Genomic DNA, 27,986 nt, shown 5'->3' on the forward strand with positions numbered 1-27,986 from the left:
GCTGCCAAAGCTGTTAGGAGCACAGACTTAAGTGTACCTTACATGGGTGAAAATTTCCTTTATAAATTTCCTTTAATTCAGTTTTTTTAAATAAGTGAAAAAAAATTAACAACCAAAAAGGCATATAGAGGTCAGCCGAGGAGATGGCCTCCTTCAGCCTGTGGCTTATTTCCCGGTCATCCTGGCTGTTGGATGCCAGACTACACCGAATGTGGCTTACCCTGTGGCCTGGAGTTGCCCAAGGCTCTCTGTGGGGCTGCTGTTCTGGGTCTGCTTGGCAGGCTTTGCTGTCCCTTTCCCTTAGGACATCATTCCTCCCCTCCATGAGGCTGACAATGAGAGTGCCCTGCCCTGCTCTGCACTCCCACCCCTCCAGGTCTAGCTCCCTTGACCCTGACCTTTTCCTTGCCTAAGCTCATGGCCATCAAGGCCATTCTAGAGATCTTTCCATTTTTATTTATTCCACATTTCCCATGGCAGAAACAATTATTGCTAGAGTCTTCGGCCAAGATCAACTTGGAGGTCTGTGAGCCCTCCTTGGACCCATTGTGGAGCAAGAGCGCTTCCTGGTGGATTTTTTCCCCCCCGAGACGGAGTTATGCTCTTGTCCCCCAGGCTGGGGTGCAATGGCACGATCTTGGCTCACTGCAACCTCTGCCTCCCAGGTTCAACCGATTCTCCTGCCTCAGCTTCCGAGTAGCTGTTTGAGACGGAGTCTTGCTCTGTGACCCAGGCTGGAGTGCAGTGGCACCATCTCGGCTCACTACAACCTCCACCTCCCGGGTTCAAGCGATTCTCCTGCCTCAGCCTCCTGAGTAGCTGAGACTACAGGCGTGTGCCACCACACCCCGCTAATTTTTGTACTTTTAGTAGAGACGGGTTTTGCCATGTTGACCAGGCCGGCCTCGAGCTCTTGATCAGCCCGCCTCGGCCTCCCAAAGTGCTGGGATTAGGCCAGGCGCGGTGGCTTATGCCTGTAATCCCAGTACTTTGGGAGGCCGAGGTGGGCAGATCACCTGAGGTCAGGAGTTCGAGACCAGCCTGACCAACATGGCGAAACCCCGTCTCTACTAAAAATACAAAAAAATTAGCCGGGCGTGGTGGTGGGCGCCTGTAATTCCAAATACTCGGGAGGCAGAGGCAGAAGAATCGCTTGAACCCAGGAGGCGGAGGTTGCAGCGAGCCGAGATCGCGCCATTGCACTCCAGCCTGGGCGACAGGGCGAGACTCTGTTTAAAAAAAAAAAGGGGGGGGGGGCTGGGATTACGGGTATGAGCTACCGCGCCCGGCCACAGGACTAATTTTGAATCAAACTCTGCCATAAATCCCATGTCAGACTTTCTCCAGTTTGGGCTAAACAACTTCCCTAGAATTTATGGATCTTATTTTTGCAGCTGATTGCACATTGAGTAAGTATATGGACTGGCAATCGGTTACATTCTTAACTCAGCTTGTTCTTCTTTAGAAACTTAAATTTATTGGGCTCCCACTGTGCGCTAGACCCACATAAAGGTTCTCACGCTAACACTGCAAACCTAGGAGTGTCTGCATTTTGGAAATAAGGAAACTGAGGTTTAGTGGTCCAGTTCTTATCTAAGGCCCCAGCCAGCAGGTAGTGTAGCTGAGTGGGATCCCATCTAAGACTCATCTGACTCGAAAAGCCACGACCTTTCCACCATGACTTGGTTGGATTCTTTGGTCCGTTTCCACCTCAGTCTTCAACGTGCACAGCCTACACCCCTGCCGGTCGGTTTAGGGACGAAAAGTCCCCAAGGACTTAGGTTTCCTCGCGTTCAAGTGACAATCTGGGGTTACTCCGCGCACCTGGGGAACCCAGAAGTTCCAGATGGCCGAGGAAGGGCAGAAGAAAAGGCCTGCGCTGGCTACTCGCGTCTGCTAAAGGCCAGGCGGATCCCCCAACGGCAGCTCCACGCCGAGTGGCCGCGGGCGAGCAGGGGGAAAGGGGCCATGGTGCAGAAGGAGCCCCGGGGCGCCACAGCCCGGCCGCTCAGCCAGCAGGCGGGTGGCGCATGCGCGGCACGGGCCGCGGAGTTGTGAATGGTGCGTCTTGTTTGCCGGAGTTGGAGGCGGGCGGGCGCGCGAGGAGGAGGGGTGGGGCCGGCGGGGACGGGGTGGGCGGTGAGAGGAAGTGGCGGCGGCGGCGGCGGCGGCCGGGGGCGGCGAGAGCTGGGGCTGCGCGGGCGGCAGGCAACGGCTGAGGCGGCGGCGGCGTGGGTTGGGCTCGAGCGGGCCGCGGCGCCTCAGACTCCCCGGAACGGGAGCCCACGCGGGCGGGCGCCTGAAACAAAGGGAAGCGGGCGTCCGGGCGCCGCGGGTGGGCGGTCAGTCGGTCAGCGCGGAGCCAGCCAGCGGGTGCCCGCGCAAGCCCCGAGCGCGGCCGGCCGGCGCGGCCTCAGGGCGGGAAGATGCCGCGCGTCGTGCCCGACCAGAGAAGCAAGTTCGAGAACGAGGAGTTCTTTAGGAAGCTGAGCCGCGAGTGTGAGGTGAGGCGGGCGGGCGGCTAGGAGGCCGCAGCGCGCCCCGAGTGGGCCCGGGCGGAGAAAAGTTTGGGTGGCGCGGCCCCCGGGAGTCCCGGTCGGTGCGCCCGCGGAGGGGCAATCTCGCCGGGGCGGCCATCACCCGCAGCCTCTGCTTGCACTTATCGGCGCCGCGCTGGGAGGGCGGGCGCGCGGGCGGTGCCGCGGATTTGGCTCCTGATTTCGGGCCGTCTTGCCTTGTAGATTAAGTACACGGGCTTCAGGGACCGGCCCCACGAGGAACGCCAGGCGCGCTTCCAGAACGCCTGCCGCGACGGCCGCTCGGAAATCGTAAGTCGGCTGGCCCGGGGCGCAGATCGGGGCGCGCGCGGGTCACTTGTTGCGCGGGGCCGCCGCGGCCCAGGCCGGTTCCGGACGGCGGCGCGGCTGCCGCGGCTCCCGGAACTAAGTGGGCGCCGTCTCACTTCCTACTCGGGATTCAAAATGCGAAACCAGATGCCGCGGGCCGGTGCTCGCGGGGAGACGCTTTCCCTGGGGCTCGCCGCGGTGGCGCGTGTCGGCCAACGGAGCACCGCGAATGGAGCTCGAACCCGAGCCAGACTAAACAAGCGAAGGGCATTGTTTAGGCGGCGACACCGAAGAAGGGTTCAGGGTATTTGTAGCAAGCAAACCCCCATGCGGAAAAAGAACTGGAGCTTCATTCAAGGTCGGAGATAGTTTGTTTCTTAGAAGGTAGATCTGTCGGTAATTCTCTATGTCAAGCGGTCTCCCTCCCAGATCGCCGAGAAGAAATCTTTCCTCCAGTTATTTATTCTAATAGAGAGGGGAGGGGGGGGGAAAGGCCCTAAAAGTGTCATTTTCTTAGAATGTTAAGCTTCAGGAGAATCAGAAAGAAACCATTATCCCCATGTCCTGAGTAGGGCTGCCGTTCCTAAAAACTGCGCAGATGGGCGAAACCCACGGTTGATCTCGAGGTCCTTGTTTTAGGAGGCAGATTTGGTGCGTCTTCACCAGACCTTGGGTTGAAAAAGAAAATCCAAGGGTCCTAGTTCTTCTCATCTCTTTTTGGTTTGCCTTGGTGGTAGTGCTGATGAGGAGGGAATGGTAGGAAGAAACCAAGAAAAGAGATTGATTATTATTATTTTTTTGAGGTAGAGTCTTGCTCTGTTGCCCAGGCTGGAGTACAGTGGCTCTATCTCGGCTCACTGCAACCTTCGCCTCCTGGGTTCAAGCGATTTTCCTGCCTCAGCCTCTTGAGTAGCTAGGATTACAGGTGCCTGCCACTACGCCCGGCTAATTTTTGCATTTTTAGTAGAGGCGGGGTTTCACCTTGTTGGCCAAGCTGGCCTCCTGACCTCAAGTGATCCTCCCTCCTCGACCTCCCAGAGTGCTGGGATTACAGGTGTGAGCCACCGCGTCCGGCCTGATTATTTTTTAAAAAGTTGAAGCACTGTCTCATGGAATGCTGTTACTCTCTGCTCGGTAACTTGGACTCATTGCATTGTTAGAGGCTTGAAGCTAGGTGCGATTTGAATTTGGGTTAACAGTAGGAAGACATTGGAAATTTACTCCTCCCACCCCCTTTATAAAACCAGTTTATTTTTATTCAGATATAATTCATATGCCATAAAATTCTCCCTTTACATCACTGAACTCAAATTTATTTTTAAAGAATATTTTGATATTTTAAGTGAAGGCTCTTTAGAGTTGTAATAGAAGATACTGGTTAAATTTATCAGGAGCTTCTGAATATTTGGTCATTAGTGCATGTTATGAAAGACAGTCTCAAGCTTTTAGCCCACTTGCAAGTTTCTTGAGTAATTGTAGTATTTATATGATTGAAGTGCATAAGACATACTTTTAGGTTTTGGCACTGAGTGGTATAAGAAAAGAATTCATTAGCTGGTGCGATGATCGTGTCATCCTTTGCTTGGGTTACCTTTTGCAAAAGGAAGGTAGTACACCTGCCGATACAATTTCCTGGAGGTAAAGGATGCAAGTGTAAAAGATAAGATACAAAGTACTTGTACTCTCAGTTTGCTTTTTTGTTTGTTTTGAGACGGAGTCTCACTCTGTTACCCAGGCTGGAGCACAGCAGCGTGATCTTGGCTCGCTGCAACTTCGCCTCCCGGGTTATAGCGATTCTCCTGCCTCAGCCTCCTGAGTAGCTGGGATTACAGGCACACACCACCACGCCCGGCTAATTTTTTTGTATTTTTAGTAGAGACAGGGTTTCACCATGTTGGCCAGGCTGGTTTTGAACTCCTGACCTTAAGTAATCCTCCCACCTCGGCCTTCCAAAGTGCTGGGATTACAGGTGTGAGCCACCGCGTCTGGCCTTGTTTCGTTTTTTTTTTTTTAAGAGAGGTCTTGCTGTGTGGCCTAGGCTGGGGTGCAGTGGCTGTTCACAGGCACAATCATAAAGCACTACAGCCTCAAACTTCTGGGCTCAAGCGATCCTCTTGCCTCAGCCTCCCAAGAGCTAGGACTACAGGCTTGGCATCACCATACGCAGCCCCATGTGTTATATTATTATCGCTATCTTTGAAAGCTGAATTTTTTTGGAAATTTGGTGAATCATAGCTAGTAGGGTGTTTTCTGTCATCTCAGACTTTGCTGAATGGAATTATGAATTCAACCCATAGGATATCTGAAATGCTGTAATATTATAGTAGTATTATAGGTGGTTAATGTTTGTCATGAATTGGTTTCCAGGATGAATTAGACATTCTAGACCTTCCCCGCTTCCAAATATCTGATCCTCACCTGAGCCCAGGAGGTCGAGGCTGCAGTTAGCCATGATCGCACCACTGCACTCCAGCCTGGGTGACAGAGTGAGACCCTGTCTCCAAAAATAAAACAAATATCTGATCCGACACATTTTACAAGTTTTAAATTTCTGAGAAGTAGTAAAGGTTAAAGAAGGTAGATTGAATGCTGTGTGAGGTTTGCACTTAAGACGGCTCACGTCTTATTTTGTTAAATAATGTAACTATTGGTATTTGGAGAGGAATTTCACATTTCCTAGTTTTCTGTCTTTCTAGTTTCCCTCCTTTAATTCAGTGTTAACCCACATTTAATTACAGAATCCTTAGCTCCGAGAGGGTAGAGACCTCATTAATTCTGTATAAACCCCTCTGGATACAGCTATTTTTCACAATACCTTTTATATCAGAGGTACTTGATTATTTGAATTTAGAGGCTACTTAATTTAATGCCTGAAATTTATCTTATGACTTATGAACAGGCTGTGGTTTCTTCCTATTTGGCTGTGGAAAAAGGCATTATTTTGCCTGTTCTGACAGCAGCCATAAATGGCAAGGATATCCATAGTTCTCAAAACTATTCCCAACCTTTCTCCTGCCCCAGTTGTCCTCTTCTTATTTGGAACATCTCCTTAATGTATCAGTGAGGTTAATGAAGAATTCATTTTGCTGTTGCCCATGCTGGAGTGCAGTGGCACGATCTCGGCTCACTGCAACCTCCGCCCCCCAGGTTCAAGTGATTCTCTTGACCCAGCCTCCTGAGTAGCTGGAATTACAGGCATACACCACCACGCCCAGCTAATTTTTGTATTTTTAGTAGAGACTGAGTTTCATCATGTTTGCCAGGCTGGTCTCGAACTCCTGACCTCAGGTGATCCACTGACCTCGGCCTCCCAAAGTGCTGGGATTACAAGCGTGAGCCACCACTCCCAGCCTCATTTTGCATTTAGATGTGAAATAATTTAAGGGCTGTGTTGATCATCTCGCTTTAACTATAAAACTCAATCAGCCTCCTTATTTTATGCCAGTTGAGTTTTTAACTGTAAAACCCAATCAGCATTAAATAAAAGTGAACACAGGTAGAAGAATCTGTGGTAGAATCTGATTTATTCTTTTTTGAGACTGGATCTTACCTCTGTCACCCTGGCTGGAGTGCAGTGGTGCCATCTCGGTTCACTGCAACCTCCACCTCCTGCTTCAGCCTCCTGACTAGCTGGGATTACAGGCGCCTACCACCACGCCTGGCTGGTTTTTGTATTTTTAGTAGAGATGGGTTTCACCATGTTGGCCAGGCTGGTCTCCAACTCCTGGCCTCAAGTGATGTGCCTGCCTTGGTGAGCCACTGCACCCAGCCTTGATTTATTCTTACCAATTCTTTTTTTTTTTTTTTTTTTGAGACGGAGTCTTGCTCTGTCGCCCAGGCTGGAGTGCAGTGGCGCGATCTCGGCTCACTGCAAGCTCCGCCTCCTGGGTTCACGCCATTCTTCTGCCTCAGCCTCCCCAGTAGCTGGGACTGCAGTCGCCCGCCACCACGCCCAGCTGATTTTGTTTTTGTACTTTTAGTAGAGACAGGGTTTCACCGTTTTTTTTTGTTTTTGTTTTTGTTTTTTTTTGAGATGGCGTCTCGCACTTGTCGGCTAGGCTGGAGTGCAATGGCACGATCTTGGCTCTCGGCTCACTGCAACCTCGCCTCTTGGGTTCACATGATTCTCCTGCCTCAGCCTCCCGAGTAGCTAGGATTACAGGCGCACACCACCACACCCGGCTAATTTGTTGTATTTTTAGTAGAGATGGGGTTTCACTATGTTGGCCAGACTGGTGTTAAACTTCTGACCTCGTGATCCGCCCGTGTTGGCCTCCCAAAGTGCTGGGATTACAGGCTTGAGCCACCGCACCTGGCCTGTTGTTACCAATTCTTATGTAGTAAGAATGTTGAAGACGTCTTCAACACTAATAATCAATTAAATAAAAAATATTTATAAGAAGTATGGTTACTCCGTGGTGAGAAGAGTAAAAACTAATACATATTTCTAATTCTAAAGATTGAATGGTAAAAAGTATGTTGGATTGGCACAAGGTGTGCTATTTTATAATTTGTGAAACCTATAAAACATAAGACAACCTGGAAATCTTAAATATAGGCGTCATACTAGTGTAGCATTTTAATGTTTTCATTTTGTTTCTTTTTTTCTTTATTTTCCTATGACAATGTTGACACCATATTAATATTTTGGAACAGACTTTTTCCAACTCTTACGTATATGTAGGTATTTCATTAAAAGAATTCCATGGTCAGATAAGTTTGGAAAATGTAATTCTAGAATGATCTGTGTTTACCACTTCTGTTTCAGAGAGGGATCTTTATGAGATAATGGGCATATAGTGATGAGGGAGGAAATCTCTTCTGAGGTTGGCATCAAGACAGGAGATGAGGTAATACGATCTGCAGAGTGTCTTAGCACAGAACTGATTTGGGGTACACTGGAGGTGGAAGGATTTGCTACTAGGTGAATACTGAAGAAACAAGCCACAGGGATTTTGACACAGGGCATTCGTTCATGGGCTGAGTCTTTTCTGCCACCACTCTGCTCTGAGAATTTCATTATCTGAAGCTGAAAAAGTTGGCTTTCTTGTTGAGCTTAAAGTTATTTCTCATATCATTCAGCAAACACTTTCATAGCATTTACTTGGTACTGTTTTAAGCACTTTACAAATAACTAATTTGTGAGGAAACTGAGGTATGCTTCAGGTCATACAGCCTGGGCGGTTTCCCTCCCAGAAACTGCTTTTTTTTTTAACTAGTGTTGGGGGGTTTTTTGTTAAGACTTATGCTCATAGTGCATGGGAAGTTTTTTTTGTTTTTTGTTTTTGCGATGGAGTCTCGCCTTGTTGTCCAGGCTGGAGCACAGTGGTGTGATCTCGGCTGACTGCATGCAACCTCTGCCTCCCAAGTTCAAGTGATTCTCCTGCCTCAGCCTCCCAAGTAGCTGGGATTACAGGCGTCTGCCACCACGCCCAGCTGATTTTTTGTGTTTTTAGTAGAGACAGGGTTTCACCATGTTGGCCAGGCTGGTCTTGTACTCCCGACCTCAGATGGTCCACCCGCCTTGCCTCCCAGAGGGCTGGGATTACAAGTGTGAACCACCGCTCCTGGCCTGAAAGATTTTTTTAAATGATGTTGTAATATTGATGCTAGTTCAGTTTCTATGCATATAAAACATTTACCACATGAAAATGGTACCCCAGTTGATTAGGGAAATGCCATCAAAGAGGTTTAGAGATTTAGCATTTAGGTTGACAAGTGTACTGACAGTGCCAGTAATAGAAGTAGGAAGTATAATTTTTACCTCTAAAGAATCTAAGCTGTTAACTAACCATCAGGGGAACTATTGGATAGCTAACTTGGTTGATGGCTTCAAACAAATTGCCTCAAATGTGAACCTCTTAATTTGAGATGAAGACTCTATGCATGGAAACAAATTATGCTTCAGAACTTAATTAGTAGAATAAACCAAACAAAAAACTTTTTCTGGTTTCAGCAAAGAAGAGTTTACATTTAGATGATGAAAAAATGTATTTTTTCAAAAATGCTCTTACTTATTTTTTTCTTAATTTCCTTTGGGAAAGGGGTAATGTCTTTGTTTTTTGCATGAGGGAAATATAGAGGTAACTTGCTCAAGAGCTACATAAAATGACACTTTATTGAAGTGGTTTTAGATTGTTCCATCTGTTGAGCTCTAACATCCAAATCTTTTATAAATATTAGATGAATACTTTTCTCTTTGTTGTAGTCAGATCAAGTTCTCCTAAAGTCAAATGTTAGAAAAGACATATTTTTAAAAATCATCTAAGGTTTTAGAGAGTACTGTCACATCTCATGCCGACGTATGGTTTATCAGAGGAGAGACAATTCCAAGTGCATTTTTTATGTACTGCCTGCTATGCAGTGTTTCAGCAAGGGAAATCAAGGAAAATTAAAGTGTCTCATTTATACAGTTTAAATTGTGGTGTTCTTTAAAATTCAAAATCTTTAGATTTTCAGTGATTTTTACATTTAAAAATAGAAGTTTTTAAATGCAAAGATGGATGGTGGCTTCTGGTTAGACATTAGCAGTGTGAGATCCTAACGTCAGCAAAAAATGACCTGAAAGAAAGTATTGATTCCATGTCTGATTTTATATTTAAGCAGCCAATGGCAAATGTCCTCAAAATGGAATCAGATGTTTGTAACTTAATACTTAAGAAAAATGATGAGTGCGTGTTTTTTTACTTTTAAGTATTCTCTGTGCTGCCTAGCTTAAGACATAAACTGATGTAAAAATAAATGACTGCCTGCATAATTTATGTAATGTCCTGCTCCTGATCCTGTTTGTATTGATTTTTCTAAAAGGCTTTTGTGGCCACAGGAACCAATCTGTCTCTCCAGTTTTTTCCGGCCAGCTGGCAGGGAGAACAGCGACAAACACCTAGCCGAGAGTATGTCGACTTAGAAAGAGAAGCAGGCAAGGTAGGAAACGTTTCTTTGCAATTTAAAATACTGTGGGTTGTTTTGTTAGAGATTATCTGGTAATTTACATTTTAATAAAGATCACAGATCTGATCATACCGGCATATGCTCAGATTTGTTTTCATTCCATGTTATAAGGATGTAATATAATTTTTTGTGTGTGTGTGATGGCGTTTCGCTCTTGTTGCCCAGGCTGGAGTGCAGTGGCGTGATCTTGGTTCACTGCAACCTCCGCCTTCCAGTTTCAAGTGATTCTCCTGCCTCAGCCTCCGGAGTAGCTGGGATTACAGGTACCCGCCACCACATCTGGCTAATTTTTTGTATTTTTAGTAGAGATGGGGTTTCACCATGTTGGCCAGGCTGGTCTCAAACTCCTGACCTTGTGATCCGCCCACCTCTGCCTCCCAAAGTGTTGGGATTACAGGCGTGAGCTACTGTGCCCAGCCAATATAATTTTTTAAAACCACTGTTAAAATTTTATATCACTCCATTCCTAATTTCATGTACATAATATTTGTCATAGAACATTCTAACCCTTAAGGAAAGTAACAGAACAATTTCTTTAAAAGTTTGACAAGATATATTTTGTTTACAAAAATATATGTAAGTATAGTGCTATAAAAATAAAACTAAGAGGAAAATGGAAAAAAGCCCTCTAGGTTTAATTAATAGTATTTGGAAATAGCTCATAGGTAACTTTCTAATTCCATTAACAGAGCAAATTTACATTTGAGAAAAACAATGTGAAAGCTTTAACTTGGAAATACATTTTTTTTGTTTTGAGAAAAAGTTTCTGGGAACATGTCTTACAGTTTCTATGTTAGAAGTTTAGGTTAAAGATACAAAAATACAGGTAAAATGTTTAAGCTGAGAGCCTTATTTGAGGTCTACGTTAAATGTATTATGATTTTGGTGATTTTTTTTTTTTTTTTTTTTTTTTTTTGAGATGGAGTCTCCCTCTGTTGCCCAGGCTGGAGTGCAGTGGCGAGATCTTGGCTCACAGCAACCTCCACCTCCTGGGTTTTAAGCTATTCTCCTGCCTCAGACTCCTGAGTAGCTGGGATTACAGGTGTGCGCCACCATGCCCGGCTAATTTTTTTGTATTTTTAGTAGAGACGGGGTTTCACCATATTGGTCAGGCTGTTCTTGAACTCCTGACCGTGTGATCCACCCGCCTCTCCCTCACAAAGTGCTCGGATTACAGGAGTGAGCTACTGCACCCGGCCTGGTGAAATTTTAATGAATAGCATCTTGGATTGGTTGATTCTTGATTGAGAAGTCAAGGAGTTGACTTCTAGAAATAAAATTTTTAAAGAAGAAACACTCTTTTAAATATAGTTTTATACTCAAAACACCCTTTTGGATCCAGTTTCATACTCATTTTTTCTGGGTTTGTTTCACAGTGTGTTTTTGTACCTGTTTCTATCGACTTACTAAATTAATTTTCTAAGTGTCATCATGAATAGCATAACCTGCCACATTTATATAAAATGTGAGAAATGTCTAAATATTCCTTTGAGAAAATTAAAAGGTTTTTGTATTAAGAAAAAGATTTTTAATCTTGTGTGTATATATATATACACGTATATATGTGTGTATATGTATATGTATATGTGTGTGTGTATATATGTATATGTGTGTCTATATACGTATATGTGTATGTATGTATGTGTATGTATATACATATATGTATATATAAAATGAATTTTTTGTTTTCTCTAATTCTGTAGAATTAGATTTGATCTTTTGTGCATGACAAAACAATCTTTGGATTGGAAAAGGGAAAATAGATTATAAGATTTTAAAAAATGAGTAATAAGCAGTTTGCTTTCCTGTGTATTAGCTTGTTTGCTTGGAAAATTAAAAGTGAATGTTCCAGATTTTATTATTTGGTAATTCTTACACAGTATATAAGGAAGAATTTGAGAAGTCCTTATAGGATTATTGGTTTTTTTTGTCCTTCTGGTGCGTGTATGTGTGACTAAATGAAGAAATTATTTTTTTTCTTGTTTGAATACTTCCTTAAAGTTTGTTTAACATGGTAGCTCAGATACTAAAGACATAAATCAAAAAAAAAATGTGTTGTTTGTCAGCTTTAGCCCAAAACTATTTTAAGACTTTAAGAGCAACATCTCAGTGTTACTGAAGTCTTCCAGTATTTAATAACTAGTAAGTGGGTTGTTAACTCTACCAGAAGTTAAGTTTGCTTGAATTAATTTAATGATACTGCTTCACTAGTGTGAAGACCACATTATCCTTGGACTTAAACCATTGAGATGTTTTTAGTTATATGAACAAAAACAACAAAAATGTGAGATGGTTTATTCTAGTACAGTGATGTGTCACTTAATGGCAGGGATATGTTCTGGGAAATGTGTTGCTGGGTGATTTTTATCATTGTGTATATATAGAGTGTACTTACACAGACCTAGATGGTATAGCCTACTACACACTTATGCTGTCTGGTATAGTCTGTTGCTCCTAGGCTACAAACCTGTACTGTACAGCATGTTACCGTACTGAATACTGTAGTCAACTGTAACACAATGGTAAGTATTTGTGTATCTTGATGTATCTAAACATAGAAAAGATATGGTAAAAATACAATATTAAAAATATGGTATACCTGTATAGGGCACTTACTTTAAATGGAGCTTGCAGGACTGGAAGTTGCTCTGGGTCAGTCAGTTGAGGAAGTGGCGAATTAATGTGATTCTGTAGATTATATAAACATAGTACGCTTAGGCCACACTAAATCTATAAAAATTAAGCAATTGCACTGCAATGTTAAAATGGCTATGATGTCACTAGGCAATAGGAATTTTTCAGATTCATTATAATCTTACAGGACCACTGTCATATATGTGATCCATTTTAGGCTGAAACGTTAAAGCAATGCATGAATGTATTAAAAAGATACGTTTTTAATTCTATTAGGAAGAGTGATAGAACTGATGCAGGCTATCAGGAAATGTACATTTTATTAATACTGGTTTTAGAAGTTTTTTTTTCTGTGAAGGGACAAATGTAAATGTTTTCAGTTTTGCAGGCTTTCAGTCTCTGTCACAACTACTCATCTCTCTGTAACTACTTAACTCTACTGTTGTGGTGTGAAAGGGACCCTAGACAATATGTAAACAATTGAGTGTGGCTGTGTTCCATAAATGGTAACACTGGTAGAAATCAGTATCTTTCCCTCAGATGTAAATCTGTAAATGTTTATGCATAGGTCATGTATTTCTCAAATAGAATTTTGCCAACATCTGTACTACTTCTGTACTACTTTTTTTCTAGAAGGAAAAAAAAGCATTTTAAGGCAAAAACTGCTGCTGTACTGTTCCATGCCACTGTAATAAAGTTCTCCAGTGAATTTAGAGAAAAGGCATTGCCCTGTGTTTTCTTATCCGTGGAGCTCAGACTGTGGAGTCTCGGATTTCTTTTTTCTTTTTATGGTCTGTTTTATTATAACCATTAGGTTTTGTTTCTGTCCCCACAGTACTAGGACTGGAAGCAAAGAAAATTGAAGGAATTTCTCCAAATGTTAATTATTTGCCTCTGTTCCTTATATTGGATTCCAAATCAGTGTCTTCTCCCATATTCTCTCAACTGAGTTACCTCCTGAAGCAGCTTAGTTCTCGTCCCGTTCATACGCAGTTTTGAGGAACTATAGTTGTAAAGGCTTTAGAGTTAGGCAAAATTGAGTTAAGTTCTGGCTTCTGCATTTACTACGATGTAACTTTGGGCATGTTGTTTAATCATTATAATCTCAGTTGTAAAATGAGATTGATGGGTACTTCCCAGGGTTGCTGTTGAGAGTAACTGAAATAGTGTATGTAAAGTGTTTTGACCACTACTGTACCTGTCACAGTTATCAAAAAATTTATTCATTCAGAAGGTCTTTGTTGAACACCTGTTATGTGTACTGGGCATTGTCCTAGGTATTTGAGATACATCAGTGAACAGAGATCCTTAATAGACAATATACATAATAAGTTATGTAATAGCTTACAAAGTGACAATAGCTTTGGGAAAAAGGAAAGGTATTATAGGATAAGGAAGATCAATGAGCAGGAAGTTTGCAGTTTTAAATTGAGTGGTCTGGGTAAGGAAGATCATACCTGAACCAAGGCACAAAGGAGGTTAGGGAATGATGAGCCCTGCAGGGGTTGGGGGTGGAGGAGAGATGTTCCAGACAAAGGAAACAGCCATTATAAAGGGCCTCAGAGTGGCACCCTGTTTTTGATCAACAGCAAGCAGGCCATTGTGGCTGGAGTAGACTGTGAAAGAAGTTGTAGTAGAAGTTGTAGTAGGTGAAAGAACTGTGAAAGTAATGAGCCAGTTCATGTGACCATGGTAGGCCATTGTAACCACATGGGATTTTTATTCTGAGTGAGATGGGGAATAGTTTTGAGTGTTTCGTTTGCTTATTTTTTAGGGACAGGGTCTTGGTATGTTGCCCAGGGTGACTCAAACTCCTGGACTCAAGTTATGCTCTCGGTCAGCTTCCGAAGTAGCTGGGAGTAAAGGCATGCTCCTGCACCTGGCTCAGGCTTTTGAGCAGATGAATGATATTATCTACGTTAGGTTTTGACAGACTCATGCTAGCTGCTAGGTTAATAATAGGTTATAGGGGGCAAAAGTGAAGCAGGCTATTGCAGTAATCTTGGTGAGAGACCAGGGTGGTAGCAGTAGAGGTAGTGAGAAATGGTCATATCCTGGATGTATTGTGAGATAGAGCCAACAGGATTTGCTTAGGGATTGGATATGGCGTGTGAGAAAGAGAAGAATTAAGAATGACTCTAACTTAGGCTGAGGCAGGAGAATTGCTTGAACCCGGGAAGGGGAGGTTGCAGTGAGCTGAGATCGTGCCAGTGCACTCCAGCCTGGGCAACAAGAGTGAAACTCCATCTCAAAAAAAAAAGAATGACTCCAACTTTTTGGCTAGAGAAACTGGGACTGTGGGGTTACTGTCATCAGGATGGGAAAACTGGCTGGAACAATTATGAGCAGCAGGTTGGGTCGGTTTAGCGCATGTGAGGTTGTGGTGGGAGCTTGTTATTGCAGCTTGTTTCTTTAATTTTTTTTTTTTTAAGAGAGAGGGTCTCACTCTGTCACCCAGGCTGGAGTGCAGTGGTGCAATCATAGCTCACTGTAACCTCAAACCTCAAACTCCTAGGCTCAAGAGATCCTCCTGCCCCTTTTTTTTTTTTTACCCCCGACAAAACAAGGTCTTATTCTGTTGCCAGGCTGGAGTACAGTGGCGCCGTCATGGCTCACTGCAGCCTCAACGTCCCAGGCTCAGATGATCTTCCCACTTCAGCCTCCCGAGTAGCTGAGACCACAGCATCTTACCTGTAACCCCAGCACCACTATGCCTGAAGTTATTTTTGTGTTTTTTGTGGAGATGGGGTTCTGTTATATTGCCTAGGTTGGTCTCGAACTCCTGACCTCGAGTGATCCTCCTGCCTTGGCCTCCCAAAGTGCTGGGATTACAGGCATGAGCCACCACGCCCAGGCTTTTTAAAAAATCATTTTTTTCTAAGTGTTTCATTATTTTTTTCTGCCTCAGTCTCTTGACTGACTAGGACGACAGGTATTTGCCACTACATCTGGCTAATTTTAAATTTTTTTGTAGAGAAAAAAATTTTGCTCAGGCTGGCCTCTAACTCCTGGCCTTAAGCAATCCTCCCACCTTGGCCTCCCAAAGTACTGGGATTACAGGCATGGGACACTGCATCCAGCCTGAGTTTTAACAAATGTATGCACCCATGTAGATGCTACCACAGTCAAGATACATTTCAGTCACCCCCCAAAGGTTTCCTTTTGCCCCTTTGCAGGAACCTGGGACTGACTGGACTGGGTGGTTCTGCCTCAGTGTCTCTCATGAGGTTGCAGTCAAGCTTTTGCCTGGGTCTGTGCAGTCTCTGAAGACTTGACTAGAACTGAAGGACCTGCCTGTTGGTAGGTGGCTTCACTTCCTAGTCATGCTTCTCCATAGAGAGAAAAAGAGTGAAGCCACCATGCCTTTTATTTATTTATTTATTTATTTTGAGACAGAGTCTTGCTCTGTCATCCAGGCTGGAGTGCAGTGGCGTAATCTCAGCTCACTACAACCTCTGCCTGCCGGGTTCAAGCAATTCTCCTTCCTCAAGCTCCCAAGTAGCTGGGATTACAGGCACATGCCACCACATGTAGCTAATTTTTGTATTTTTAGTAGAGACAGGGTTTCACCATGTTGGCCAGGCTGGTCTCAAACTCCTAACGTCAGGTGATCTGCCCGCCGCAGCCTCCCAAAGTGCTAGGATTACAGGTGTGAGCCACTGCGTCCGTTCTTAAGTCACTTCTTCAAGTCCATTCTTCAAGTCACTTTCATACCTTTTATGGTCTATTATTTGAGTCACTTGTTGCTTAGCCTGTTCATTAGAAGCTGGTCACTAAGTCTAGCCCACATTCAACAGGGAGGGAGGGATTACACAGGAGTGTGAATACCAGGAGGCTGGGATCATTGAGGCCATCTTGGAGGCCAGCTACAATAATACTCACTTAAATTTGGTGAACTCAGAAAAAATTAGAATCCTAATAGAGCGGAAACAAAAAGCTCTATAGTCTCTATTATCTGAAATACAGTTTTATGATTTAAGAAAATGGGCTCATAGAAATTAGTCCTTTTATTCATTCTGTTGCTTATGTGGCTGTAGAATATTTTCAAGTCAAGGGCTTCCATAAGGAAGTTCTGTTAACGGGTGACTGATTATAAGTATATAACTTACATATGACCAAGTCAGAGCACAGAATAGTTTTATAATCTATCCTTCAAATATATTTGAAACTTTTGTACCCAGGTACCTGGTGAGCTGTCTACATTGACTCTTAATAAGGATCTTTCTCAGAAATGATTTAAACTAATACAGTATAGTAGAAAGAGCTCTAGATTTGAGTCAAGACAGTCGTAACTATTTTCCTTAACATGTAAATGAGGATCAGAATGTCTGCCCTATTCATGTGCCTCATGTGAGAATTAAATGTAGTACCAGAATATGTGAAAATGCCTTTTAAATTGTAAACCCCTATCCACAGTTAGGCTATTTGATGGTTCTGTAGGGTGAGATTATAGCTAACTGATTGATAGAGTGTTTGTGCTACAGCGTGCCTTAGATAAGCTTCACATCAGGTAGTTGAACAATGTTGGAACACTACATCTTTCCCAAGTGTTCCATCCTGGTGTGTTACAAACACTGACAGCCAAAATGTTCTTAATTCTTTAAACTAATTTAGCTGTCAAAAGACAAGGGAAAAGCAACTAATCAGAATTTAAATCATTCTTAAGTTAAAATTGTGTAGACCAGGCCACTCCAATTCCTTTGATCTTTCCTCTTAGGACTTATTTCCAATTACTTTTATTTCAAATAAATGCAAGTGATTATGGTTGACTATAAATTATTAGTCTTGAGTGGTCAGATTAATGGTTTTTACATGTATTCTGTGTCTCATAAAGCTTCATTGGGATTTTGAAATAATGATTGGATGTACTTACTTTGCAATCCCAGTTTATGACTTTAAAGATAAGGGATATGAAAATCATTTCATAAAAGGAAAAAAATGAACTTTACAGTGCTACTGTTCATTTTTTTCTGTGGAAATTGAATATGCTATCTAGTTTTTACCACATTGACCTCAGGAAAAGAGAGGTTAAACTTTTTTATGGTTGTTACATTCTTGTTTATAGCTGATGATTTTAATTGATAGTCAAATACATTAATATCAGACATCGAGAAGTATTAAGTATATGTCATTAGAGTAGCTACTTTTAAAAATTTTGATAAGTTGTATTTTTTTTCTTTCTGGACTTTAATTTATACTTAAAAGTCTTTTAATTTTTATGGGCATAAAATAAAGCAAAATCTAACAAGATTGGATTTAATGAGTGAGGACAGAATTTTATTTTAAATGGCCTTTTCTAATAAAGGTCTATGACTCTGCTTCTTCTGGAACCATTTACGCACTTGCCTGCAGGATCTTTGTCCCAAAATAAATACTGTGTTTGTTTATATACCATCCACAATTTGGCAGAGTTTACAGGACTTCTTGATGTTAGCTTTGAGAAATCCCTATTTAAGCTCAAGAAGTTCCTTCTCTGTAGATAGCCCAATCATTCCAAATAAAAGATCTCTATGGTAAAGCTTTGGAGTGTGATTTTCTTCAAGAGAAATTGAGACAACTTTACAAATACCTTGTCACATCTGGATTTTAAGTATTTCAGTTCAACTAAACTATGAATTGACAGCACTTAGTTATTGACAGTTTAGTGTATTGAAATCTGGTTTTTAAAAATATGTTTTAGATATACTGTAATACTCTAATAATAACTGAATCATAAAATTTAGAACTGGTAGCTGCGAGTTTATATATATATATATATTTTTGACACCTTTGTATCTGGAAAAGCATTTGTATTTTTAAAGAAAAGTTTTTATTTTAGTTATTTTTCAATCTAAGAGAGGAAGTCGACTTTCTGAAAAAATTAAAATGTTTTGGCTAGGTGGGGTGGCTCATGCCTGTAATCCCAGCCCTTTGGGAGGCCGAGGCAGGTGGATCACCTGAGGTCAGGAGTTCGAGACCAGCCTGGCCAACATGATGAAACCCCACCTCTACTAAAAATACAAAAAATTAGCCAGGTATGCTGGCATGAGCCTGTAATCCCAGCTACTCGGGAGACTGAGGCAGGAGAATTGCTTGAACCCGGGAGGCAGAGGTTGCAGTGGGCTGAGATTGCACCACAACACTCCAGCCTGGGCAACAGAGCAAGACTCTGTCTGAAAAAAAAAAAAAATTAAAATGTTTTAAAATTAGTATGTCATAGTACCTTCCAGTTAGAGTACATGAATCTGCATATATGGTAAATGCACCTCTGAAGTACTCGAAGATTGTGAAGTCCCGTTTTCCCTTCTTTTGGATTGCATTATTTCCATTTTAGTGTAAAGGTGAAATTCTCATTCATGACCTTTCCTGAATTACATATTCCAAGTGAGAGAAGGCAGGAATAATATGTCTGAGAAGAGCATCCTTCACTCTTCCCCTTCTTCCTTCTACTTTCTACATTTGTTTTTTTTTGAGACGGTGTCTTGCTCTGTCGTCCAGGCTGGAGTGCAGTGGCGTAATCTTGGCTCACTGCAACTTCCACCTCCCAGGTTCAAGCGGTTCTCCTGCCTCAGCCTCCCAAGTAGCTGGGATTACAGGCACCCACCACCACGCCTGGCTAATTTTTTTGTTTTTATTGGAGATGGGGTTTCACCATTTTGGCCAGGCTGGTCTCAAACTCCTGACCTCAGGTGATCCACCCGTCTTGGCCTCCCAAAGTGCTGGGATTATAGGCGCTCTGAGCCACTGTGCCTGGTCTTTTTTTTTTTTTTTTGAAACTAGATCTCTCTCTGTCACCCAGGCTGGAGTGCAGTGGTGTGATCTTGGCTTACTGCAACCTCTGCCTCCTGAGCTCAAGCGATCCTCCCACCTCAGCCTCCCAAGTAGCTGGAACCACAGGCATGTGCCACCATGCCCAGGTAATTTTTTGTAGATACGGGGGACTCACCATGTTGCCCAGGCTGGTCTCAAACTCCTGGACTCAAGCAGTCCTCTCGCCTTGGCCTCTCAAAGTGCTGGGATTACAGGCATGTACCCATCTTTTTTTTAATGGTTAATTCAAATGCTGCCAGGATAAAGACTATTGGAAATGTTGTTGACCGAAGATGTTAATTTCTTTGTAGCACTGCTATGCCCTAGTTTTACTGTTTCCCATTTTCACTTGTGGTTTTTCAATCAGCATTATTGAGGTATAATTTACGTATAGTACAGTTTACCTATTTTAAGTGTACAAGTCTGTGACAACTGTGTATTCAGTAGTATAACCACCACCAAAGTTCACCATTGCTTCAAAAAGTTCCCTCATGCCCCCTTGCAGGTAGTGTTCTAATTGATGCAGACATACATGCACTAGTACTTTTGTGATCCTCATCTTACAGGGAAGAAAACATTTGTAATTTCTTTTTAACAGCATAAAAATACTGTTTACCTTCAGGTGCAGGGACTTTGTTTCTTCAATATTATTCTTTGATACTTAGTTTTCTACAGAGGATTGGAAGCTACAGACAAGCTAAAGTATAATAGTGATATGGTAGACTTTAATTATTGTTCCTATTTTTATGAAAGCATACAATGTGAACAGTTGGAAAGTATTATCTATTATAAGCTTTTCAGTTTAAGCTGGGCCTCCTCAAATTGATGTGTATTTAGGAGCTAAGAATTTTAAATAACATTTGAAGGGCCAGGCGCAGTAGCTCATGCCTGTAATCCCAGCACTTTGGGAGGCCAAGGCGGGCAGATCACGAGGTCAGGAGTTCAAGACCAGCTTGGCCAACATAGTGAAACCCCGTCTCTACTTAAAAAAAAAAAAAAAAATTAGCCAGGCATGGGGGTGGGCGCCTGTAGTCCCAGCTACTTGGGAAGCTGAGGCAGGTCGGAGGTTGCAGTGAGCTGAGATCGTGCCGCTGCACTCTAGCCTGGGCGACACAGCAAGACTCTGTCTCAAAAAATAAATAAATAAATACCATTTGAAATGTGCTTCAATGCTGTGTGTGGAAACTGTTAAAAAAAAAAAAAAAAAAAAAGTGCCTCTTGGCAGTATTGCTGTGCTTTCAGGACTCTAATGCAGGCTGTACCTAAGAAGGAAAGGGCTGAGTCTGGGGATGGTTGGCAGGTTGTTTTTGTGGATGAAAAACCTTTTACCCATGTATGCGGTCAGTACTGAGCCTTTTTGTGTTTTAAAACTTCAGATGTAAAGGCAGGTTAATCTTCAGATTAAAACAAAAGGATGGCCTAGAAACTTGTGACTTCGACATTTACATTAGAAGAATTTAGATGTTTTCAAATAAACAGATCTTCTGCCCATATCATAGATGTTCAAAGTTTATTCCATGTAATAACAATGATAGTTTCTAATAATCGTGTGGCCCTGTTTGCAGAACAGTGTTCTAAGTAATGAGCCCTTTGGGAGACCCCTTTAAATTTTTTTTTTAGGATATTGTTTATTCACACCAGCTTTTTAGTCCTGAGTTTGCATCCATCCCTTTGCTATCCAGAACATTTCTTGGCCATTTTTTACTGGGCCAGGTGCCGTGGCTCACGCCTGTGGTCCCAGTGCTTTGGGAGGCCAGGGCAGGTGGATCGCCTGGGGTTAGGAGTTCAAGACTAGCATGGCCAGCATGGTGAAACCCCGTCTCTACTAAGAATGCAAAAATTGTCTGGGCATGATGGTGGGTGCCTGTGGTCGCAGCTGCTCGGGAGGCTAAGGCAGGAGAATCACTTGAACCTGAGAGGAAGAGGATACAGTGAGCTGAGATCACGCCACTGCACTCCAGCCTGGGAAATGAACAAAATGCCATCTGAAAAAAATTTAAAAAATGCAGAAATTGGTCAGGCATGGTGTCGCATGCCTCTGGTTCCAGCTACTTGAGAGGCTGGGGCGGGAGAGTTGCTTGGGCCTGGGAAGCAAAGGTTGCAGTGAGTAGAGATCGCACCACGGCACTCCGGCCTGGGTGACACAGCAAGGCTCCATCTCCAAACAAACAAATAACAAAAAAAACCCTAAAAGATTTTTTATTTTCCTTAACTGTATGGGCCAAGGTTAAAATATCCATCCTGAATATTCTGTATGAAAACACTGAATATGAAGAAAAAAAGAAAATTCAGGCAGTTGACCAGGGGAGAGAATTAAGGTTTTTGGTTCTTCCTAACACATCTTCTCAGTGAGACTATACTCACTTTTTAAAAAGCTATTTATAAAATATTAAAATAAGGTATTACATAAAGTTAAAAATTGAAACAAAAGTCAGCATCTTAATTCATCAGTTACACAACTGAATGGTGTTTTTTGTTTGTTTGTTTGAGGCAGAGTCTCGCTGTGTCGCCAAGGCTGGAGTGCAGTGGCGCGATCTCGGCTCACTGCAAGCTCTGCCTCCCGGGTTCATGCCATTCTCCTGCCTCAGCCTCCCAAGTATCTGGGACTACAGGAGCCCGCCACCACACCTGGCTAATTTTTTTGTATTTTTTTAGTAGAGACGGGGTTTCACCGTGTTAGCCAGGATGGTCTCGATCTCCTGACCTTGTGATCCGCGCGCCTCGGCCTCCCAAAGTGTTGGGATTACAGGCGTCAGCCACCGCGTCTAGCCTTTTTTTTTTTTTTTTTTTTGAGATGGAGTTTCACTCTTGTCCAGACTGGAGTGCAATGGCGCGATCTCAGCTCACCACGACCTCCACGTCCCGGGTTCATGCAATTCCGTACCTCAGCCTCCCGAGTAGCTGGGATTACAGGCATGTGCCACCATGCTTGGCTAATTTTTTTTATTTTTAGTAGAGACAGAGTTTCTCCATGTTGGTCAGGCTAGTCTTGAACTCCTGATCTCAGGTGATCTGCCCACCTCGGCGTCATAAAGTGCTGGGATTACAGGTATGAGCCACTGCGCCTGGCCACTGAGTGGTTTTTAATATATTCACAACCATCACCATTATCTAATTTGTGAATATTTCAGAACTCAACCATTTTATTAATTTTTTTATTTATTTACTTATTTTGAGACAGAGTCTCTTGTCTGCCACGCTGGAGTGCAGTGGCGCGATCTCGGCACACTGCAACCTCCGCCTCCCGGTTTCAAGCTAATCTCCTGCCTCAGCCTCCTGAGTAGCTGGGATTACAGGAGCCCGCCACCACACCCGGCTGTGTGTGGTTTGTACTTTTAGTAGAGACGGTTTCACCATGTTGGCCAGGCTGGTCTTGAACTCCTGACCTCAGGTAATCTGCCCACCTTGGCCTCCCAAAGTGTTGGTATTACAGGCGTGAGCCACCGCGCCCGGCCCCATTCTGTTTATTTTTGAGACAGACTCTGTCGCCCAAGCTGAAATGCAATAGCACAGCCATGGCTCACTGCAGCTTCAACCTCTCAGGCTCAAGCAATTCTTCCACCTCACCGGGACTGTAGGCATGTGCCACCGCACCAGCTGTTTTTTTTTTGTTTTGTTTTGTTTTACTTTTTGTAGAGACGGGGTCTCACTATGTTGCTTAGGGTAGTCTCGAACTCCTGGCTGGGTTCAAGTGATCCTTCCACTTTGGCCTCCCATGAACCATTTTAAATGCTTTTTGAGAACTCCAAAGTAGTTTTTATGGTGATCACTACCACCAGACACTGTACTAGATGGTTTACATTATCACTAATTATCTTAATACTGCACTGTATAGAAGAAGTGTTTAATTTTAGAACATACCTGGTGATAGCTTGATTTTACAGCTGGGGAAACTGAGGCCAGAGAGGCTAAGTTAACCTTCAAAAGTCGTGTTGTTTCCTGGTAGAGCCAGGACCCAGACCCACTTATTTTTTACCCCTAAGTCTGTTCTTTGCATACTACACTACTGCTAATAAGTAATCGTTACGTAAGTTGATGCAAACTCCACATACCACCTTCTGAAGCCTTATTTAAAGTTATTTTGGTCCACCGAGTTACTCTACTGATATATATATATCATATATAAATTATATGTGATATATATATGTGATATATATAATTTAAATATATAATTTATATATATCACATATAAATTATATATTAATATATATAGCATTATGTTCTAAGACTCAAACACACACATATATATATATATAAAGTTCTAAGACTTTCAGGGATTCCTGTACTGTTGATAGTACCAAATCCTATATATGTGCTGTTTTTTTCCTATACAGATATACATATATACCTATGATAAAGTTTAATTTATAAATTAGGCACAGTAAGAGATTAACAACCATAACTAATAATAAAGTAGAACATGGCCAGGCAAGGCTGCTCACAGCTATAATCCCAGTGTTTTGGGAGACCAAGGCAGGAGGATTGCTTGAGTCCAGGAGTTTGAGACCAGCCTGGGCAATATGAGACCCTGTCTGTACAAAAAAGTTTAAAAATTAGCCGGGTATGGTGGCATGCACCTGTAGTCCTAGCTATTTGGGAGGCTGAGGTGGGAGAATTGCTTGAACCTGAGTTGAGCCATGACTCTCTAGCCTGGGCAATAGAGCAAAACCCTGTCTCCAAAAAACTAAAAGTTTAAAAAAATAAAGTGGAACACTAAAACAATATACTGTAATAAATGTAAAATTAAGGTTATTTGAACATAAGCACTGCCATACTGCAGCAGGATGGCTACTAAGTAACTAATGGACACATTCCTTATAAAGCATGGATGTGCTGGACAGAGATGATTCACCTCTCTGGAGAGAAGGAGTGCAATTTAAAACTTATGAATTGTTTATTTCTGGAATTTTTCATATAATATTTTTGGACCATGATTGACTGTAACTGAAATCATGGAGAGCAAAACTGCGGCTAAGCGGGGACTACTGTACTTGATGCATTTTCCTTTTAGGAATTCTGCTAAGTCATTTTTCGTTTGTAAGATGTGTCTTACAAAGAATAGAAAACAACGCACATTTTAGGAATAATAATAAAAGGAACATAGATATATTAGGACTGATGTTCAGTATGGTAGCCACATGTGGCTGTTGAACACTTGTAATGTCGCTAGTGTGAATTCACATGTGATGTGTGTGAAAAAACACAAACCAGATTTTGAAACCTGGTATGAAAAACAAAAGTAATGTAATATATTGCTATATATATATATGGATCCAAAATATATATCCAAAATAATGTAATATATTGCTGTATATATATATATGTACACACACACACATACATACGTATATGGATCCAGTTTTATACTCATTATTTTTTCTGGGTTTGTTTCGCAGTGTGTTTTTTGTACCTGTTTCTGTCAACTTACTAAATTAGTTTTCTAAGTGTCATCATGAATAACATAACCTGCCACGTTTATGTAAAATGTGAGAAATGTCTAAATGACCAACATATATAGGTAAAATGTTTAAGCTGAGAGCCTTATTTCAAGTCTACGTTAAATGTATTATATGATTTTGGTTTTTTTTTTTTTTTTTTTTTTTTTGAGATGGAGTCTCGCTCTGTTGCCCAGGCTGGAGTGCAGTGGCGTGATCTTGGCTCACTGCAACTTCCACCTCCTGGGTTTTAAGCTATTCTGCCTCAGCCTCCTGAGGAGCTAGGATTACAGGCATATATATATATATATATATGCACACATGCATACATATATAGCAATAGGAATATGCATACATGCATACATATATATGTACACACATGCATACATATATAGCAATAGGAATATGTATATGTATATATATATATACAGCAATAGGAATATATATGTGTAGCAGTAGGAAAATATATATATATTTTGAGACAAGTTCTGGCTCTGTCACCCAAGCTGGAGTGCCGTGACACGATCTCAGCTCTCTGCAACCTCGGTCTCCCAGGCTCAAGCCCCCCTCCCATGTTGCCCAGGCTGGTCTTGAACTTGTGAGCTCAAGTGATCCACCCGCTTCAGCCTCCCAAAGTGCTGGGATTGCAGGCGTGAGCCACTGTGCCTGACCCAAGATACTGCTTGCTTGATACCATGTTGAAAATTTTAGATGTTTTGAGTTAAGTAACATTATTAAAATTAATTTCACCTCTTTTTACTTTTTAAAAAATACCTACTAGGCTGAGTGCAGTTGCTCATGCCTGTAATCCTAGCACTTTGGGAGGCCAGGGTGGGAAGATTGCATGAAGCCAGGAGTCCGAGACCAGCCTGGTCAACATAGTGAGACCCCGTCCTTACAAAATAAAAACATTTTTTAAGTGACTGGGCATAGTGGGATGTGCCTGTAGTCCTAGCTCGTGGAGAGGCTGAAGTGGGAGGTTTGCTTGAGCCCAGGAGTTCAAGGCTGTAGTGAGCTATGATGGTGCCACTGCAATCCAACCTGGGTGAAGGAGGGAGACCCTGTCTCTTAAAAAAAAAAAAAAAAAAAAAATGCCTGCTGGATAATTTACAGTTACATATGTGGCTTGCATTTGTGATTCACATTATATATTTCTATTGAACAGTACTGCCTCCACAGTTGGCCAGGTATGGTGGCTCACACCTATAATTGCAGCACTTTCAGAGGCTAAGGAGGGAGGATTGCTTGAGCCCAGGAGTTACAGACCAGCCTGGGCAACAAAGTGAAACCCCATCTCTACAAAAAAATAAAATAATTAGCCAGGTGTCGTGATACAGGCCTGTGGTCCCAGCTACTTGGGAGGCTGAGGCAGGAGGATCCCTTGAGTCCTGGAAATCAAGGCTGCAGTGAGCTGTGTTCATACCACAGAGCAAGATGCTATCTCAAAATGAGTCCTGGAAATCAAGGCTGCAGTGAGCCGTGTTCATACCACAGAGCAAGATGCTATCTCAAAAAAAAAAAGAAAAAACTTTACAGTTCTTTTCCTCAACCCATCTACCCCCACAAAATAATCACTATCTTGATTGATGTATTTGTTCCCTTACTTTTCTTTGTCATTTTATTTCCTGTGCATATATCTCTTAAATAATGCATTGTTTAGTTTTAAAAAAAATGAAAATAGGAAGCACACACTTCAGGGCAGTGTAAACAAAGGACTCTAATGTCACTTTCTCTTTTTTTTTTTTTTTTTGTGTGTGTGTGTGTGTGTGTGAGAGGAGTCTTGCTCTGTCACCCAGGTTGGAGTGCAGTGGCGCGATCTTGGCTCACTGCACGCTCCGCCTCCCGGGTTCATGCTGTTCTCCTGCCTCAGCCTCCCGAGTAGCTGGGACTACAGGCACCCGCCACCACCACACCCGGCTAATTTTTTGTATTTTTAGTAGAGACGGGGTTTCACCGTGTTAGCCAGGCTGGTCTCAATCTCCTGACCTTGTGATCCACCCTCCTCGGCCTCCCAAAGTGCTGGGATTACAGGCGTGAGCCACCGTACCCGGCCTTCTAATGTCACTTTCAGATGCAGCTCCTAGAAGATGAGCTGAACAGAATCTTAGGGTCAAGTCTGGATTCAGCTTCCCTGTGAATTTTTAGCGCCTCCCTGGGGAAGCTTGTGAGCACAGTCATGAGTGGATTACGGGAAACCTAGGGCTCACACTGGAGTTAGGGCATCTGGCACACTGAAACCATTGCTCACCGTGTGCCAGAGATCTGGAGGAATATGGTCAGAGGGAGTTAGCTGCTCTGGTATTTTCTGCTTCTAGGCTCACCATGACCTACCTTCTTTTATCCTTTTTTTTTTTTTTTTAATTCTTTTGTCAAAATTGATGTCTCATTCCAGAGCTACCTTCTTTTCACAGGAGTAAGTCAAAGCACATCACCTTTGTCAGCTCAAATGAGTGTCCTTAGCTAGTCCCAGCAGTGGGGAAGGCTTATATACGAGCATTTTGCCCTCAGGATCTTGGTGATGACCATCCTCAGAATGTCCATCTCTTCAATCTAGACTGATTGTCCTCTATATCCAGTGCACTGCTTTCATACTGGCTTCTGTGTTCATCCTCTACTGTGAGGGGCTTCTTTTTTTGTTTTTTTGTTTTTGTTTCTTTTTCAGTTTTTCTGTCTTCCTGTTTCTTGGTTTACGGTCTCTGTGGATAACAGAGTTCTTGTATGTTTGAAGTGTCTTTATTCTACCATACTTTATTGCACGTTTGTCTTGTTCTAGAGTTTGAGGTTAGAGATTATTTTCATTAAGAAGGCCTTGTTTCATTGTCTTGGTTTAAATGTTGAGTTGAAAATCTCTGAAGTCATTCTGTTTCCTGATCTGTTTGTGACCAATTTCCCCCGTCTTTGGAAGTTTGTAAAATGTTTGTCTCCATGTTTTGGTATTTATCTATGATGTAACTTAGTGTCGGTCCACAGTCATTCCTTGTGCAGGGTACTTGCCAGCCCTTTACAGTATGGCAGCTGTGTCCTTCATAAGGAAATTTTCTTATATTAATTGATGACTTCCTTTCTTATATTTTATCTATTCTTTTCTGGAACACCTATTTGGATGTTAGACCCACAGGAATGATCCTGTTACCTTATTTTCTTACTGTCTCTTTTGTCTTTTTGGTCTACCTTCCAGAAGATTTCCTCTACTTTATCTTCAAAGTCTTATATTGGGTCTTAATTTCTACTATCATATTTCAATAGAGCTTTTTGTTTGTTTGTTTTGTTTGTTTGTTTGTTTTGAGATGGAGTCTCGCTCTGTCGCCCAGGCTGGAGTGCAGTGGCGCGA

General features: G+C 42.5%; 1 protein-coding gene across 6 annotated transcripts in view; it reads left to right on the top strand.

The window, feature by feature from the left end:
- The first annotated feature begins 2,145 nt into the window (after positions 1-2,145).
- The window catches only part of CBFB (core-binding factor subunit beta), a 73,330-nt gene continuing 47,489 nt past the window's right edge, over positions 2,146-27,986 (top strand). For 2 of the 6 annotated variants that reach the window (XM_063654376.1, XM_063654375.1), the window contains exons 1-2: positions 2,146-2,504; positions 2,742-2,828. In XM_063654376.1, coding sequence (XP_063510446.1) covers positions 2,427-2,504; positions 2,742-2,828 — 165 coding nt within the window. In that variant the 5' untranslated portion in view covers positions 2,146-2,426. Of the gene's footprint in view, positions 2,505-2,741; positions 2,829-9,653; positions 9,771-27,986 lie in introns of all 6 variants that reach the window. The other 4 variants (XM_063654374.1, XM_063654373.1, XM_054453847.2 and 1 more) reach the window with 3 other exon arrangements.

This window comes from Pongo pygmaeus, chromosome 18, assembly GCF_028885625.2.
Source record: "Pongo pygmaeus isolate AG05252 chromosome 18, NHGRI_mPonPyg2-v2.0_pri, whole genome shotgun sequence".
Lineage (NCBI taxonomy): Eukaryota > Metazoa > Chordata > Mammalia > Primates > Hominidae > Pongo > Pongo pygmaeus.